The sequence below is a fragment of the Caretta caretta genome, chromosome 23 (assembly GCF_965140235.1).
Source record: "Caretta caretta isolate rCarCar2 chromosome 23, rCarCar1.hap1, whole genome shotgun sequence".
Taxonomy (NCBI): Eukaryota; Metazoa; Chordata; order Testudines; family Cheloniidae; genus Caretta; species Caretta caretta.
Window position 1 is genome coordinate 1,552,613 of NC_134228.1, and position 15,204 is coordinate 1,567,816.

The following is a 15,204-nucleotide window of genomic DNA, read 5'->3' on the forward strand; positions in this document are numbered from 1 at the left end:
CATGGACCATGGTTTAATGCACAGAACAATCCAAGCACATTGCAGACGGCAGAGTACCAGCACGACACCATGAATGAGGGGCGGGGGGGCCGTGCGGGCGGCGGGAATTGCCCCCGGGCTGGCCACTGCTCGAGCCCCCACCTGCCCCTGGCAGCTTTTTTACCCCCCCCTTTTTCTTGAACCAGGAACAACAGAAAATAAACACCCACATCAAACAGCTTTAGTGAGGGGCACTGCCCCCCCCGCGGTTCCTCTTGCACTAAAATAAATACACCCCAGCTGGCTGGGGGGGCCCATGAGATGCCGCACTGGGGCCTGTGCCAGGGAACAGGGGAGCAGCAGTGAACGCACTAGTCCCCCCCGCCCCAGCACTAAGGGGGGCAGTGCTCCCCCCCCACACACTGATGGTCCCCACCCAGCCCTGGGAAAAGGAAAAACAAACAATTCTATTTCCACATCATGCAAAAGCCCCTTCCCCTGCATCCCCCAGCCAGTCGGGGGGGGTCTCTGGGGAGCAGCCCCCCCCCGGAGCACCCAGGCCCAGCACGCCCCCCCCCCACCTGGAGTTATGGCTTTGAGGAGGATTTTGGCTGGGGGGGGCATAGGAGCCCCCCCAGGTGCAGGGTTTGAGGGTGCTGGAGTCTGGGGGCACATGGCTGGGGGGTCCTCCCACTCGCTCTGGTCGCAGTGCCCCCCCAGGGAGCCCTCTCGGGGGGGGGGGGGCAGCGGCTCTAGGTGAGCGTGATGTAAGCCGAGGCCTTGTCCTTCAGCAGCCGCAGACACAGGTCACAGCTCCAGCTCCCTGTGGGCGGGGGGAGAGCGTCAGCCTGGCCCCCCCACCTGCCCCCAACCTAACCCGCAGCCCCTCCCTGCAGGGGAGCCCCGGCCCATCAGTCCCCCCAGCCAGCCATGCGGGATTGGGGGAGCGGGGGACTCACCTTCGGGGGGCTCTGCCATGGGGGGGTTCAAGCAGTACATGTGATAGCCCCGGTCGCAGTCGTCACAGAACAGCAGCTGGTCCTGCCGGGGCAGGGGGGGAAAGGCAGGTCAGTGGGGAGCAGTGACCCCCACCTCCCCTGGGGGGCACCCGGGGCAGCGATGGGACCCACTCCCAGGAGGGGCAAGGGGGAGGGAGGGGCTGGCAGGTCCAGGGGGTGGGGAGGTCAGGGCCGGGGGGGGGCAGGGGGAACAGCAGGTGGGGGCGGTTAGGGGCTGGCAGGTTCAGGGGGGGCAGGGGGAACAGCAGGTGGGGGCGGTTAGGGGCTGGCGTGTACGGGGAGCGGGGGGCTGCAGGGGGAACAGCAGGTGGGGGCGGTTAGGGGCTGGCGCGTACGGGGAGCGGGGGGCTGGCGTGTACAGGGGGCTGCAGGGGGAACAGCAGGTGGGGGCGGTTAGGGGCTGGCGCGTACGGGGAGCGGGGGGCTGGCGTGTACGGGGGGCTGCAGGGGGAACAGCAGGTGGGGGCGGTTAGGGGCTGGCGCGTACGGGGAGCGGGGGGCTGGCGTGTACGGGGGGCTGCAGGGGGAACAGCAGGTGGGGGCGGTTAGGGGCTGGCGCGTATGGGGAGCGGGGGGCTGGCGCGTACGGGGAGCGGGGGGCTGCAGGGGGAACAGCAGGTGGGAGCGGGGGGCTGGCGCGTACGGGGAGCGGGGGGCTGCAGGGGCCGGGGGCGGCTCACGTCGTTCTCCGAGGTACCACAGAGGCTGCAGGATTTGCACTCGATGCACTGCCAACGGTAGGTGCGCACGGCCGCCGTCATGTTCGCCGTGAACTGCAGACACGAGGGGTGACCTGCGGGGGGCACAGAGCGGGGAGAGTCGGGGGGTGGGGGGTGGCCCAGAGCAAGCGATTCCCCCCCGCTACTTCCCCCGGTACCACCTGCCCAGCTTGGGAAGCCGCCCCCGCCAGGCTGAGACCCAGCAAATTCAGGACACCAGCCGCAGCCGCAGCGAGCCCCCCAGCCAGGGGCGTCCCAGGCCTGCTCCCGTGCCCCCCGCAGAGGAGCGAAATGCAGAACAGCTCAGCCTGGCCTCATTTGCCCCGGGCTGGGAGGGAACGGGGGGGGGGAAACGACACCTCGTCCTCCGCGCGTGCCCAGAGCAGGGCTCACCCCCTCCAGCAGGGGCAGCGTGACCAGCCGCGCCCGGCTCTGTCCCCTGCCAGCTTCCCCCCGTCACACCCGCGCCCCCGGCTGCCCCGGCCTGGCCGGGGGTCGTTACCGGAGCGCCCGCAGTCCGCGCAGGAGATGAGATCCTCGGGGCAGCCGGTTTTCTTGGCGCCGCCGAGACAGAAATCACAGTACCCGTTGGGAATGACCGAGCCGTCCGGAGCTTTCTTAGCTGGAAAACAGCGAGCAGGGGCGGAGATGAAGGGGGTGCAACAGGCTCAGCCCCATGCAGCCCCCCCACTAACACCGCCCCCACCCCCACCCCTGGCCCTGGGGCACCCGACACAGCCCGGTACCAACATGGAATCCCTGGGTTATGCAACAAGCCAACCCTTCCCCCCCCAGCAACCTCCCCCTGCTGCGAGCTTCCTCCGCACAGTGCCCTGGCAGACTGATGCTGCCCCCAGCTGCCCACCCGCGGCCTTCCAGGGCCCTGCAGGCCCCGCTCCAGGGGGGGAGCCAGGAGCCAGCGGGTTTTTGTGTTTTTCTCCCCTTTCTGGCTGGGAAGGGTCAGCCCAGCCTTGGCCCCGGGGCCAGACCTGGGCAGCTCCCAGGGAGGAATCTCACTCAGAGCGTTTTCCTCCCCGGGGCTGGGCGCAGTCGGGGTGAGATCCGGGAGAGCTGCTCCGGCCCAGCCCCCCGCGCCGGGCGCGGCCACACACCGAGCTCTCGGGCCGGATGGTCCCCGGGCCTGAAACTGCACCAATCTGAGTCCTCCAAACCTCTTCCAGCAAACGGGGTTTGGCTCCCTCATGTCTGAGATCACAGCCCCATGGGGCACTAGGGGGCACTGGGCTGCAGGACGGGGGGCTCGGCGGGGGGCCTCTCCCCTGGCAGGCAGGGCTGGCCCCGCTGCCCCAGGCAGTCACTTTCCTCCTTTCCAGGTCCCCTTCAAGGCCCCAAACTGGGGCTGGGGCACCGGGCCAGGTGTCGGGCCTGAGAGCCGGGTTGGGGGCCCTGCCCCGCCCCGGGGCGTGGGGGGGTTACCTGTGTGTCTGCGCTGGTTCTCGGGGACCCAATTCAATTCTTTGTAAAACTCTGATGGGAACAGCAAAAACCAGACAGAATGAGGTTAAAGCCAGCTGCCCCCCCCAGTCCAGCTCCCCAACAGACAGAGATTGGGGGGAGTCCCCCACCCAGACACCCCTGACTAGAGCGTGGGCCCTGGGGGGAGGAGCCCGGTCTGGTGAGCCCCCAGGGCTCCCTGGCACCCCCCAGAGCAAAGGGACCTCCGGAGGGGGGCTGGACATGGAGCAGGAGGTAGAATGGGGCCAGGCTGGGTCCCCCCAAAACTACCCCCCCACTGAACAATTAGAAACCAGGCAGCACCCCCCGCCCCCGCCAACAGTCACCCGGCTGTGGGGCGCTGCAAGCCCCCCCCCCGCCAACAGTCACCCGGCAGTGGGGCGCTGCAGGGGCCCCCCCACCCCACAGTCACCCGGCAGTGAGGCGCTGCAGGGGCCCCACCCCACCCCACAGTCACCCGGCAGTGGGGCGCTGCAAGCCCCCCCCCCGCCAACAGTCACCCCGGCAGTGGGGCGCTGCAGGGCCCCGCCCCCCCCACAGTCACCCCGGCAGTGGGGCGCTGCAGCCCCCATGGGCCCCCCCCAGTCACCCGGCAGTGGGGCGCTGCAGGCCCCCCCCCCACCCCACAGTCACCCGGCAGTGGGGCGCTGCAGCCCCGGGGCTCACGCTTGTGGTTGTTCTTGCGGGGCAGGGGCAGGGGGTGTCGCTCCGCGTTCTCCTCGCCGCCCTCCTCCTCCGCCAGGTGGGTGTGGGTGTAATGATAGCTGAGCCCCGGCCGGTTCTTGTAGCGTTTCCCGCAGACTGGAGGGAGGCAGGGTCAGAGCCCCAGACCAGCCCCACCCTCTTCAGACCCCCGGGAATCCCGCGGGCGGGGAGCTGAGGGGTGCGCCCTGCCTCGCCGCCCCGGATGCCTGGGTCCCATCCACACCCCAGAGCCGGGGGTTGTAGGGCCCCCTAGTGGCGAATGCCCTGCCTCGCCACCCCGGACGCCGGGGTCCCATCCACACCCCAGAGCCGGGGGTTGTAGGGCCCCCTAGTGGCGAGTGCCCTGCCTCGCCGCCCCGGACGCCGGGGTCCCATCCACACCCCAGAGCCGGGGGTTGTAGGGCCCCCTAGTGGCGAGTGCCCTGCCTCGCCGCCCCGGACGCCTGGGTCCCATCCACACTCCAGAGCCGGGGGTTGTAGGGCCCCCTAGTGGCGAGTGCCCTGCCTCGCCGCCCCGGACGCCGGGGTCCCATCCACACCCCAGAGCCGGGGGTTGTAGGGCCCCCTAGTGGCGAGTGCCCTGCCTCGCCGCCCCGGACGCCGGGGTCCCATCCACACCCCAGAGCCGGGGGTTGTAGGGCCCCCTAGTGGCGAGTGCCCTGCCTCGCCGCCCCGGACGCCGGGGTCCCATCCACACTCCAGAGCCGGGGGTTGTAGGGCCCCCTAGTGGCGAGTGCCCTGCCTCGCCGCCCCGGACGCCGGGGTCCCATCCACACCCCAGAGCTGGGGGTTGTAGGGCCCCCTAGTGGCGAGTGCCCTGCGTTGCCGCCCCAGACGCCTGGGTCCCATCCACACCCTAGAGCCGGGGGTTGTAGGACCCCTAGTGGCGAGTGCCCTGCGTTGCCGTCCCGGACGCCTGGGTCCCATTGCCACACACTCACTGTCACAGACGTAAGGCTTGTCACGGTCCTCCAGTGAGGGGGCGTCCTGCCTCTTCCGCATGCCCCCGATCCCGTAGGCCTGGGGGGCCGGGAATGGGGTGAGATGCAGCAGGACAGCACCCCCCCGGCTCCCACCCCAGGGCCAGCACAGAGCCAACAGGGGTGGGGATGCCCCGGGGGGCTGGGCTCTCACCAGCTCCCGCTCCCCTATACACCTCCCCATCCCCGGCCCCTTCTCCCCAGCTCCCCGCACCCGGAGACCCCCCCAGCTCCCCACCCCCATACACCCCCCTTCCCCCATCATCCCAGCTCCCCCTCCCCCACAGACCCCCCCGCCCCACCTTGCCCTTGGCCTTGTTCTTGCGCCGGGGGATGTCGTCCTCCAGGTCGTCGCCCTCCAGGTCGTGGGGGAACTCACCCACCTGCTGCTTCTGCCACAGACCGGGGGGGGGGGGTCAGAGCCGGGGGGGGTCAGAGCCCTGCCCCCCCACAGCACCGCCACGCCAGGGAGCCCCCCAGGGATGGGCTGGGGGCAGGGACCGAACGCAAGGGGGGCTCACCCCTGGGAGGGATTGGGGGGCCCTTGGGGGGAGATTGGTGCCCCAAGGGGGGGCTGCGGGGGGGGGTCCTCACCTGACAGTCCAGCACCAGTTCTTCCTCCTTCAGCTCCGTTTTCTTGTCCCCCGTCTCAGCGCAGAGCAGGGCCTCCAGCACCGGCCCCTCCGGGAGCCCCCCCTCCTTCTTCAGGGGGGCCTCGCAGTCTGGGGGGGCATCACGTCAGAGCGGCTGGGCAGAGCCCCCAAATACAGACCCCCCCCAAGTGCTCCGACACCTTCGGAGAGACCCCCCGGTAACGCCCCACTGGCTGCAATTCACCTAAATGCCACCCAAACGACCTCCAGCCACGCACCGTGGTCAGGTGGGGCTGTAATTAGGGGGTGCCCCCCACCCCTAGGCTCTGATCTCCCTCAGCGTTACCATGGAAACCAACTGGGCCCCCCCAATGGCCCCCCTCCTCCCAACCTCAGCCTCGCCTGTCCCCCCCAAAGCCCCTGGTGCGGGGGGGATGATCTGGGGGCCACGACAGGGAGGGGCTGAGAGCACCAGGATCAGAATCTCCCCCCATTCCCCCATGCCCCCCCCCACCGCCCCCCATCCCCCGCCCTCCTGGTTCCTTACCGATCTTGAACTCACAAGGCCTCAGACGTGGGTCCTCCAGGATGTTCAGCCGTCGTTTCTTGCGCCAGCAACGGGCCGGGTACGTGTAGATCTGCCCCGGGGCCAGGCCTGGGGGGGCACGTGAAATGAGCACCAAGAGTCCCCCCCATCCCCAGTCTTCATAGCCCCACGGCTCGGCTGCAGGCGCTGCGGGTCGCGATTGGGGGGGCGCCGGCAAGGCTGTGGGTCGGGGCGGTGCCGGCAGGTCGGGGGGGGCACTGGCTGGGGTGAGATGTGGGTCGGGGGGCCACCGGCGGAGCTGCAGGTCGGTGGGGGGCACTGGCTATGCTGGGGGGGCTGCGGTTCGGGAGAGGGGGGCACCAGCAGGGCTGGGCTGGGGGGGCTGCGGGTCGGGAGAGGGGGGGCACCAGCAGGGCTGCGGGCCGGGCCGGGCCGGGCGGGCTGCGGGCCGGGCCGGGAGCGGGGGGGGCGCCGGCGGGGCCGGGCCGGGAGCGGGGGGGCGCCGGCGGGGCCGGGCCGGGAGCGGGGGGGCGCCGGCGGGGCCGGGCCGGGAGCGGGGGGGCGCCGGGGGGGCTGCGGGCCGGGAGCGGGGGGGCGCCGGGGGGGCTGCGGGCCGGGAGCGGGGGGGCGCCGGGGGGGCTGCGGGCCGGGAGCGGGGGGGCGCCGGCGGGGCCGGGAGCGGGGGGGCGCCGGCGGGGCCGGGAGCGGGGGGGCGCCGGCGGGGCCGGGCCGGGAGCGGGGGGGCGCCGGCGGGGCCGGGAGCGGGGGGGCTGCGGGCCGGGAGCGGGGGGGCGCCGGGGGGGCTGCGGGCCGGGAGCGGGGGGGCGCCGGGGGGACCGGGCCGGGGGGGCGCCGGCGGGGCCGGGCCGGGGGGGCTGGGGCCGGGCCGGGGGGGCTCACCTGGCCCCCGGTGGGTCTTCTCCATCCAGATGTAGCAGTTGTTCTGGGCCACGCCGGTCTGCGAGTCGAGGAAGGGCAGGCGCAAGCTGCGCTCGGCGCAGAGCCGCGCATTGTAGCTGCGACAATGCTCGATGGCCTCGCGGTAGAACTCCTCCCCCAGGCTGGCGAGACGGGGGGTCAGGGGGGCTGGGCCGGCCCGGCCCCCCGACCCCACAGAGCCTCTGAGCTCTCCCCCCACCCCGAGCGTACCCCCCCCGCGCGGCCCCTCCGCGCCCCCCGCCAGACCCGGGCGCTGCCCGGCCCCGCGCCCCCCAGCCAGGGAGTCTGGTGGGCAGGCGGGAAGGTCTGGGAGAGCCCGGCTGGGGGGGGTGAGGGCGAGCGCAGTGGGACAGGCTGGGGGCGCAGGCTGGGGTGTCTGGGGCAGCCAGAGGGGGCAGGTTGGGGTCCTATGGGACAAGCTGGGGGCTAAGGTTGGGAGGGTACGGGGTCAGGCTCGGAGATGCGGGGGGGGGGGGTTGGGGGTGGAGGTTGAGGGAGCTGCGGGGCTAAACTGGTGGGGCCGGGTATCTGATTTGGGGGGGCTAGGCATGACAGACTTGGAGGTCCGGCTAGGGCGGGGAGGTTGAGGGGCCTGGGGGGGGGGAGTCAAACTGGGGGGAGAAGTTGAGGGGTCTGGCAGAGGGGAGGGGAAGACAGGCTGGGGATGCGGTTTGGGGGAGACCGGCAGGACAGGCTTGGGGGAGGAGGTTGAGGAGTCTGGGGGAGGTCTGGGGGGCAGGCTGAGGGGGGGAGCTTGAGGGGTCCGGGGGAGGTCTGGGGGGCAGACTGTGGGGGCCGGCTGGGGGGGGAGGTTGAGGGGTCTGAGGGGGAGGTTGGGGGGTCCAGGGGAGGGCTGGGGGGGGAGGTTGGGGGTCTCCGGGGAGGCTGGGGGGGGAGGTTGAAGGGTCTGGGAGGGGAGGCTGGGGGGCCGTGGGAGGGCTGGGGGGTCTCCGGGGGAGGCTGGGGGGGAGGTTGGGGGGTCTGGGGGAGGTCTGGGGGGGAGGCTGGGGGCAGGCGGGGGAGGTTGGGGGGTCCAGGGGAGGGCTGGGGGGCAGGTGGGGGGGGGCCCGGGGGAGGTCTGGGGGGGAGGTGGGGGGGTCCGTGGGAGGTCTAGGGGGGCAGGTGGGGGGGTCCGGGGGAGGGCTGGGGGGGCCCGGGGGGGCCCGGCTCTCACTCACCCCTGGAGCGGCTCCTGCCCGGCTGAGCCCATCCCGCGCCCGCCCCGGACTCCGGCCCGGTTTCATTCATTCCCCAGCCGGGGGGAGCCCATCGCCCCCCCCGCCGCGCCCCGGTGCACGCCGGGAGATGCTGCCCCCCCCGCACCCCCCCTTGGCTGCGGTCCCGCCCCGGGGCCCGTCCCGGGCTGCGCGAGGCGGCGCTGGGTGCAATGGCGGGGGGGGCACGGGGGGGCACAGCTGGAAGCGGGCAGGGACTACAGCTCCCAGCATGCCCCGCGCTTGACAGCTGGCAGGCCCGCCTCCCGAGGGGGCGGATTGGCTGGGCCTGGGGGGGGTCACTCAGTGAGGGAGGGACCTGGGGGGCTCAGGGAAGGTGCAAATGGAAGGGGGGGCGGACCGGAGTCACAGCCCCCCTCTGCTCCCCCTTGCATCCCAACCCCGCCCCCTCTGCCCCCCCTTTGTATCCCGTCCCGGCCCCCCTCAGTGTCAGGGGAGATGGGGGGGGTTGTGGGTGGAGCCCCCTCCCTGCACCAGCACCCCCTTGCAACTGGGATCAGGGCAGGGCCCTGCCGTGGGGATGGGGCCAGAGGGGTGGGGGGCCCAGCTTACAGTGGGGGGGCTCAGCTGATCCAAGCACGACCCTTTCCCCAGGAAGTTAAAATGAATCTGATCTGACCACCCCCCACTTGGAATAGGGGGCGGGGTCCCCAAGGTCCAGGACAGACCCCACCTCTGACCTCCCACCCCCTTGTAGTATCTGGAGTCTCCGGCGGGGGGGCTCCTTTACCGGACTGCAGGAGGTCGGGGGGACAGCAGGCCCTGACCTATCTCATTGGCCAGTCACTCCTGGGAAGAGAACCCAGGAGTCCTGGCTCCCAGCCCCCTGCTCTGAACACTAGAACCCACACTCCCCTCCCAGAGCTGGGAGAGAACCCAGGCGTCCTGGCTCCCAGCCCCCTGCTCTGACCACTAGACCCCCCACTCCCCTCCCAGAGCTGGGAGAGAACCCAGGCGTCCTGGCTCCCAGCCGTCCTGGCTCCCAGCCCCCTGCTCTGACCACTAGACCCCCCACTCTCCTCCCAGAGCTGGGAGAGAACCCAGGCGTCCTGCCCCCCGGGTGACCTTGGGCCTCAGTTTTCTACCTGTGACATGGGGCTAATGGCCCTGCCCTTGTCTCTTCAAGCTGCGAGCTCGGGACCGTCTCTCGCGGCTGGGGCAGCGCCCAGCCGGGCTCCGGGCAGGCACCTCCCGTGGCCCAGGGACCCCCCGCAGCCAGGGGCCCCGGGAGGGCGGGGCAGGGATAATAAGATGCTAATGAGGGCCCAGTTAACCCTTCGGCCTCCGGCGGGGAGCTCTAAACACTAGACCCCCCCAGCTGGCGAGAGAACCCAGGAGTCCTGGCCCCCAGCCCCCTGCTCTAACCACTAGACCACCCCCCCCCCAAGCTGGGGAGAGAACCCAGGAATCCTGGCCCCCAGCCCCCTGCTCTAACCACTAGACCACCCGCCCCCCAAGCTGGGGAAAGAACCCAGGAGTCCTGGCTAACCAGTTTTAGCCCTGGCCCTGGGACGGGGGTCTAATGCTAGCGCAGGTGGGACTGGCAGTCGGGACTAGTCCCAGCTCTGCTACAGGCCTTTAGCGAATCCCTTCCCCACTCCATGCCTCAGTTTCCCCCGACCCAGGAGCCGAGTGTCACTAACCACGTCACGTGGGTGCTTAGGACAGAACCATCTCAGGCCAGGCGGGGAGGGGCTGTGACTGCACCCCTCAGCCCCCCACATGCGGCGGCAGTGACCCCCCCGCTGGGTGGAAGACACCTGCCTAGACCCACGGCCCGTCTCGCGAGCGGGCGGAGGTGTGGGGCCAGAGAGGTGATGGGCGTGTCTGGGGATGGACGGACAGAAGGGGCTGTACTGGGGGGGCAGGGATGGCTCTGGACGGGGACAGATCGAGGGGGGTGGGGCTGGCGATGGACCCAGGGATCTGGGTGGGGACCTGCGTGGGGGCGTGGGGCTGGAGGGACAGATGGGGCTGGCTCAGGGGCTGGCTGGCGCTGGACGCTCAGAAGGATGTGTGGGGCTGGCGGGGGGGGGGGGGGTGGAAGGTGGGGTGGCCGGGGGGGGAAGGCGGGGCTGACTCTGGCCCAGGCCCCTGACCCCCCCAAGGAACTTTGTCCCCCTGGCACCGCGACAGCCGCCCCCCCGCCCGCGGTAACTGGGCCGGGGGGCTCGGCCCCGCCCCCCGCCGACCGGCCCGAATCCGGGCTCCAGCGGTGACCCCCCCGGCCCCCCCGGCCCGCCGCACAATGGAATCTGCCCCCCCCGGGCGCCCCCCCCGGGGGACCCGGCGCCGGCACAGCGCGAGCCCCCCGGGAGGGGATTCAAGCGGTGCGGGGGGGGGGCGCCGGAGGGGCGGGGTTTGGGGGGGCATCAGCTGCACAATGGAGGCGCCCCCCGCTCGGCGCCCCCGGCCCGGTACTCACGACTTGAGCGGGTTATGCACCGCCGCGGCCATCCCCGCAGCCCGGCTCCGCGCCCGGCTCGCCGCAGCCCGCTGCAGCTTCATTCATTCCCCGGGGCTGCCGTGGGGCAGGGGCAGCCAATCGGGGGCCTCCCAAAACTCCAGCTGCATCCTGGGAAACGTAGTCCGCCCCCCCCCCCGGTAAGGCAGGCCGGGGCCCTGCACGCAGGGGGAGGTGCCCCCCCCGCCCGCAGGGAGGGGGCAATTCCACCTTCCTCTGGTTCCCAATGGCCGGGGGCTTCACTGCGGGGGGGTCCCCAGAGCACCGGCTGGGGGTGGCTCATGTGACAGGGCAGAGGGCACAGGTGTGTGTGTGTGTGGGGGGTCATGGCAGATGGGGGGGAGGGTCTGTGTGTGAAAACCTTCAGCTCCTGCTTATCTGACCCGCCCTCCCCTCCGTCGGTTCTGTCTAGAGATGGGGGGGATGTGAGCTGGGGGGGGCTGAGCAAATGCCAGACGGGCAGCAGCTTGAAGGGGAGGATCCCCCCCCCCCCCGCAATCATGGCAGCATCTAGACTGAGGCTCCAGCCCAAAGCACAGACCCAGGTCCCCGCCCCAGATAAGGGCCCTGTCGCCTGGGTCCCAGCCAATGTCCAGCCCCCCGGCCAGCCCCACCCCGACACCAAACCCCCTCCCGCAGGCTCTGCCTGGGCTGGAACGCACCGGTCACGGCTGGCACCGGAGCACGCCCCACATGTGGGGGTCACGCAAGGGAATTGTCACCCGCTGGCCCTTTCTGTGTGCCCACGGACACAGCTTGAAACAGAACCCAGGAGTCCTGGCTTCCAGCCCCCCTGCTCTAGCCACCAGCCCCCACGCCCCTCCCAGAGCTGGGGAGAGAACCCAGGAGTCCTGGCTTCCAGCCCCCCTGCTCTAGCCACCAGCCCCCACGCCCCTCCCAGAGCTGGGGAGAGAACCCAGGAGTCCTGGCTTCCAGCCCCCCTGCTCTAGCCACCAGCCCCCACTCCCCTCCCAGAGCTGGGGAGAGAACCCAGGAGTCCTGGCTTCCAGCCCCCCTGCTCTAGCCACCAGCCCCCACTCCCCTCCCAGAGCTGGGGAGAGAACCCAGGAGTCCTGGTGCCCAGCCCCGTGCCCCCGCCTGTAGCTGACACATGCTACACTCATGCCAGCTGTTGTGACTGGAGCCATGTCCCGAGATGGTCTGAGGCCTGGCGGGGCCCAGGCTGGCATGGGGGGGTTTCTCCTGCCAGCTGGGGCGTTCGCTGGGGGCATCCCAGGAGCTGGAAATTCCCCAACCTTCCTTTGCTGCAGCGGCTTCCCCTGGGCGGGGAGGGCAGGCTTGGCAGAGAGCCCATCCCAGCGACCCCAGCTCCACCCAGCGAGAGCAACCCGTATGGCCCCGGCCTTTGTCCCCACTGCCCTTCCGAGCCGAGCTGGCCGCCTGCTTCCCCTGTGCCCAGGGACCGCCCAGGCCAGGCCCAGAGCCCAGCCAGCAAACGGACCTGCCTCTGCCAGGCCCCAGCCTCGCTGGGATTGCAGCAGTGCCCAGCTGGGACTGGGGGCCCCGTCCAGACCCCGACCGGCCGGGGGCTGCACAGACCCAAAGGGAGACACACCCTGCCCCCAAGGGCTCACAGGTAGGATTTTTATCACCATTTTGCCCCTTGGGAAGCTGAGGCGTGGACAGATGCAGGGACTTGGCCATGGTCACATAGGGAGTCCATGGCAAAGGTGGGAATTGAACCCTGATCTCCTGGGTCCCAGTCCAGTGCCTGCCCCCTGTGATACATGGCAGGGCTCCACATTAAACAGCTGCCCCCCCCCCCCCCCAGGCACGTCTCCTTTAAGAGCCGGTGAGTATCTCTGGCTGCTGGTTACCTTAGCAACCACAAGTGATCCATTTCCTTATTCGAGATAAGGCAAATATATATATATATCTATCTATATCTGTCTCCCCTCCCCCGCTGCAGCCGTCGCAGCTCCGGGGGATGATGGGAAATCTGCGGGGTGGGGGGCGGCATCTCCTGTGCACTGCTTTGCACCCACCAGCGACCCTGGAGTGGGAGGAGGGGCTGGGTGATGGAGCCCCCATGGGGCACTGACCTGCTGCCCTGCCCATATCCCACCGCTGACACCAATGTTTCCCCCTACTGAGCAGGAACAGGCATCTGGGCCCGGGAAGGGCGGATCCTGGTTGTAGGGGAATCAGGGAGGCGAAAGCTGGGTGAGCACAGGGTGTTATGTGTTTGTTTCCACTCTGTAGCCCAGTCCAGTCCAGGGAGCCCCCCAGGGAGCCCAGCCAGCAGATCACGCCGAGCGGCTCAAACCATCGAGCGGGTGGTCTCCCCAAGAGTCGAAACTTGCTTGTACACTGGGAAAATTCCCTCGGACGGCAGGAACAGACAGTGCCCGCAGGGGGTGCCGGTCGCGCCCAACCGCTGGCTTCTCTGCGATGAGTTCAGCCAGGCCTCAGCCCAGCGGGCAGGAATCGCCCCACACGCCCCCGATGTCTGGCGGGGGGAGGAGCTGGAACTGGATGAGCCGGGGAGGTGGGGGGGGGGCTGAGACTTCAGGGCAGTGCCAAGGCTCTGGCAGAAGTGTGGGGTGGGGGGTTCTCCGCAGCTGCCAGGACTGTACCCCCGCACGGGATGGATTTGACATTGGCTGGGCTCCTTCTATTGGCCAGTGACCCTCTGGATTTCAGGGCACTGGAGCCCAGGGCTGGGCTAGCAGGGGGCTGCAGGTCGGGAGTGAGGGGCACCAGCAGAGCTGGGGGCTGTGGGTCGGGAGTGAGGGGCACCGGCAGAGCTGTGGGGGAGCCTGGGGCTGGGCTGGCAGGGGCTGCAGGTCGGGAGTGAGGGGCACCGGCAGAGCTGGGGGGGGAGCAGGGGGCTGCGGGTCGGGAGTGAGGGGCACCGGCAGAGCTGGGGGGGGAGCAGGGGGCTGCGGGTTGGGAGTGAGGGGCACCGGCAGAGCTGGGGGGGGAGCAGGGGGCTGCGGGTCGGGAGTGAGGGGCACCGGCAGAGCTGGGGGGGGGAGCAGGGGGCTGCGGGTCGGGAGTGAGGGGCACCGGCAGAGCTGGGGGGGAGCAGGGGGCTGCGGGTCGGGAGTGAGGGGCACCGGCAGAGCTGCGGGGGGAGCAGGGGGCTGCGGGTTGGGAGTGAGGGGCACCGGCAGAGCTGGGGGGGAGCAGGGGGCTGCGGGTCGGGAGTGAGGGGCATCGGCAGAGCTGGGGGGGGAGCAGGGGGCTGCGGGTCGGGAGTGAGGGGCACCGGCAGAGCTGGGGGGGAGCAGGGGGCTGCGGGTCGGGAGTGAGGGGCACCGGCAGAGCTGCGGGGGGCTGCGGGTCGGGAGTGAGGGGCACCGGCAGAGCTGCGGGGGAGCAGGGGGCTGCGGGTTGGGAGTGAGGGGCACCGGCAGAGCTGGGGGGGAGCAGGGGGCTGCGGGTCGGGAGTGAGGGGCACCGGCAGAGCTGGGGGGGGCTGCAGGTCGGGAGTGAGGGGCACCGGCAGAGCTGGGGGGGAGCAGGGGGCTGCGGGTCGGGAGTGAGGGGCACTGGCAGAGCTGGGGGGCTCCCTGGCCTGGCGGGGGAGTTGGGAGGGTGCCTTGCGGAGGCGGTGGTGGGAGCTGTATCCAGGTTGGGGGCCAGGCTGGGGGAGGGGTAAGTGGGGCGTTTCCTGTGGCTGGATGAGAACTAGGTGCGGCAGCTGCATCCCCCCCCCAGCCCTCTGGAGTCCCCCCTTCTCCCAACACAGACCCCCACCGCTGCCCCCAGTGTGACAGACCCGCTCCCTTCTCTTCTCTTCCCCCCAACCGTCTCGCTGCCCCCATATCCACCCGCCCACCCACCTTTCCCCTCTAGGGGGTGCCGGGGTCCCAGGGCAGAGGCTGGCAGGGTCGGGGGGGCAGGGAATGGGGCACAGGGCCCTGCCCCCTAGGGAGCGCTGGGGGGGCCCCAGGGCAGAGGCTGGCTTGGTCGGGGGGGCAGGGAATGGGGCACAGGGCCTTGCCCCCTAGGAGGCCCCAAGGGGTCCAGGGCAGGGGCTGGCTCGGAGGTGCAGGGTGGTGTGGGACCCCCCGTCTGCCCCCCCTTGCAGCCTCCTTTCTCTAACCCCCACATCTCCCGCAGAGCTGCCCCGAAGCCGGCTGCGACCCCTGGGCCATGGCTCCCCCCGACAGTTCCCCAGGGCAGGGGAAGGCCCCCCCGTGGGGTCCCAAACCACCCGCTGGGGGGCAGTTACCATAGCAGCATTCCCACACCCCCAGCAGAGCACCCCCCTCGCCGGGGGGCACGGCCAGCGCCTTGGGGGGCCTGGATGGGCCATGCCTGGGGGGTGCAGGGGTGACGGAGCCCTGGGGGCCGTGTGCCGTGCCAAGGCAGCATGGCCTGTGCCCGCCTGGCACCATCCACATCCCACGAGCCCCACGGCACCGGGCCTGGCACGTGGCCGGGCGCGACCCAGCCGCTGGTTCTGGTTCAGGAACTGGGGCCCCCAGGGCTCCGTGAGGCAGCCGGAGATTTGGCACGTCTGCCCTGGGGTGGGGCGGGCACAGGCAAGGGGGGTCCTGCCAGGGGGAGGAGGGGGGG

At 71.2% G+C, this 15,204-nt stretch overlaps 1 protein-coding gene across 5 annotated transcripts; it reads right to left on the reverse strand.

Annotated features, from left to right (window-relative positions):
- DPF1 (double PHD fingers 1) lies at positions 1-10,761 on the reverse strand. Of its 5 annotated transcripts, none has more exons than XM_048832855.2 (12): positions 10,618-10,758; positions 6,919-7,079; positions 6,034-6,126; positions 5,473-5,600; positions 5,181-5,270; positions 4,840-4,918; positions 3,860-3,994; positions 3,155-3,205; positions 2,220-2,339; positions 1,679-1,791; positions 939-1,020; positions 1-802 (listed from the first exon to the last, which is right to left on the reverse strand). In XM_048832855.2, exons 1-12 carry the CDS (start codon positions 10,698-10,700, stop codon positions 732-734), a joined length of 1,206 nt encoding a protein of 401 aa, XP_048688812.1. In that variant the 5' UTR covers positions 10,701-10,758; the 3' UTR covers positions 1-731. The 5 variants fall into 5 exon arrangements, with proteins under 5 accessions (XP_048688812.1, XP_048688811.1, XP_048688813.1 ...); XM_048832854.2 differs by having other exon boundaries at positions 6,019-6,126; XM_048832856.2 differs by lacking the exon at positions 10,618-10,758 and adding an exon at positions 8,136-8,284 and having other exon boundaries at positions 6,019-6,126.
- Between the last annotated feature and the right edge of the window lie 4,443 nt (positions 10,762-15,204).

Bases quoted from the DNA above. Each gene is read 5' to 3' on its own strand.
- DPF1 (XM_048832854.2), bottom strand. From the start codon at position 10,700: ATGAAGCTGCAGCGGGCTGCGGCGAGCCGGGCGCGGAGCCGGGCTGCG. The intron at 2,340-3,154 runs GTAACCCCCCCA...GCTGTTTTCCAG, and splicing joins GAACCAGCGCAGACACACAG to CTAAGAAAGCTCCGGACGGC. The intron at 1,792-2,219 runs GTAACGACCCCC...TGCCCCCCGCAG, and splicing joins CGCGGACTGCGGGCGCTCCG to GTCACCCCTCGTGTCTGCAG.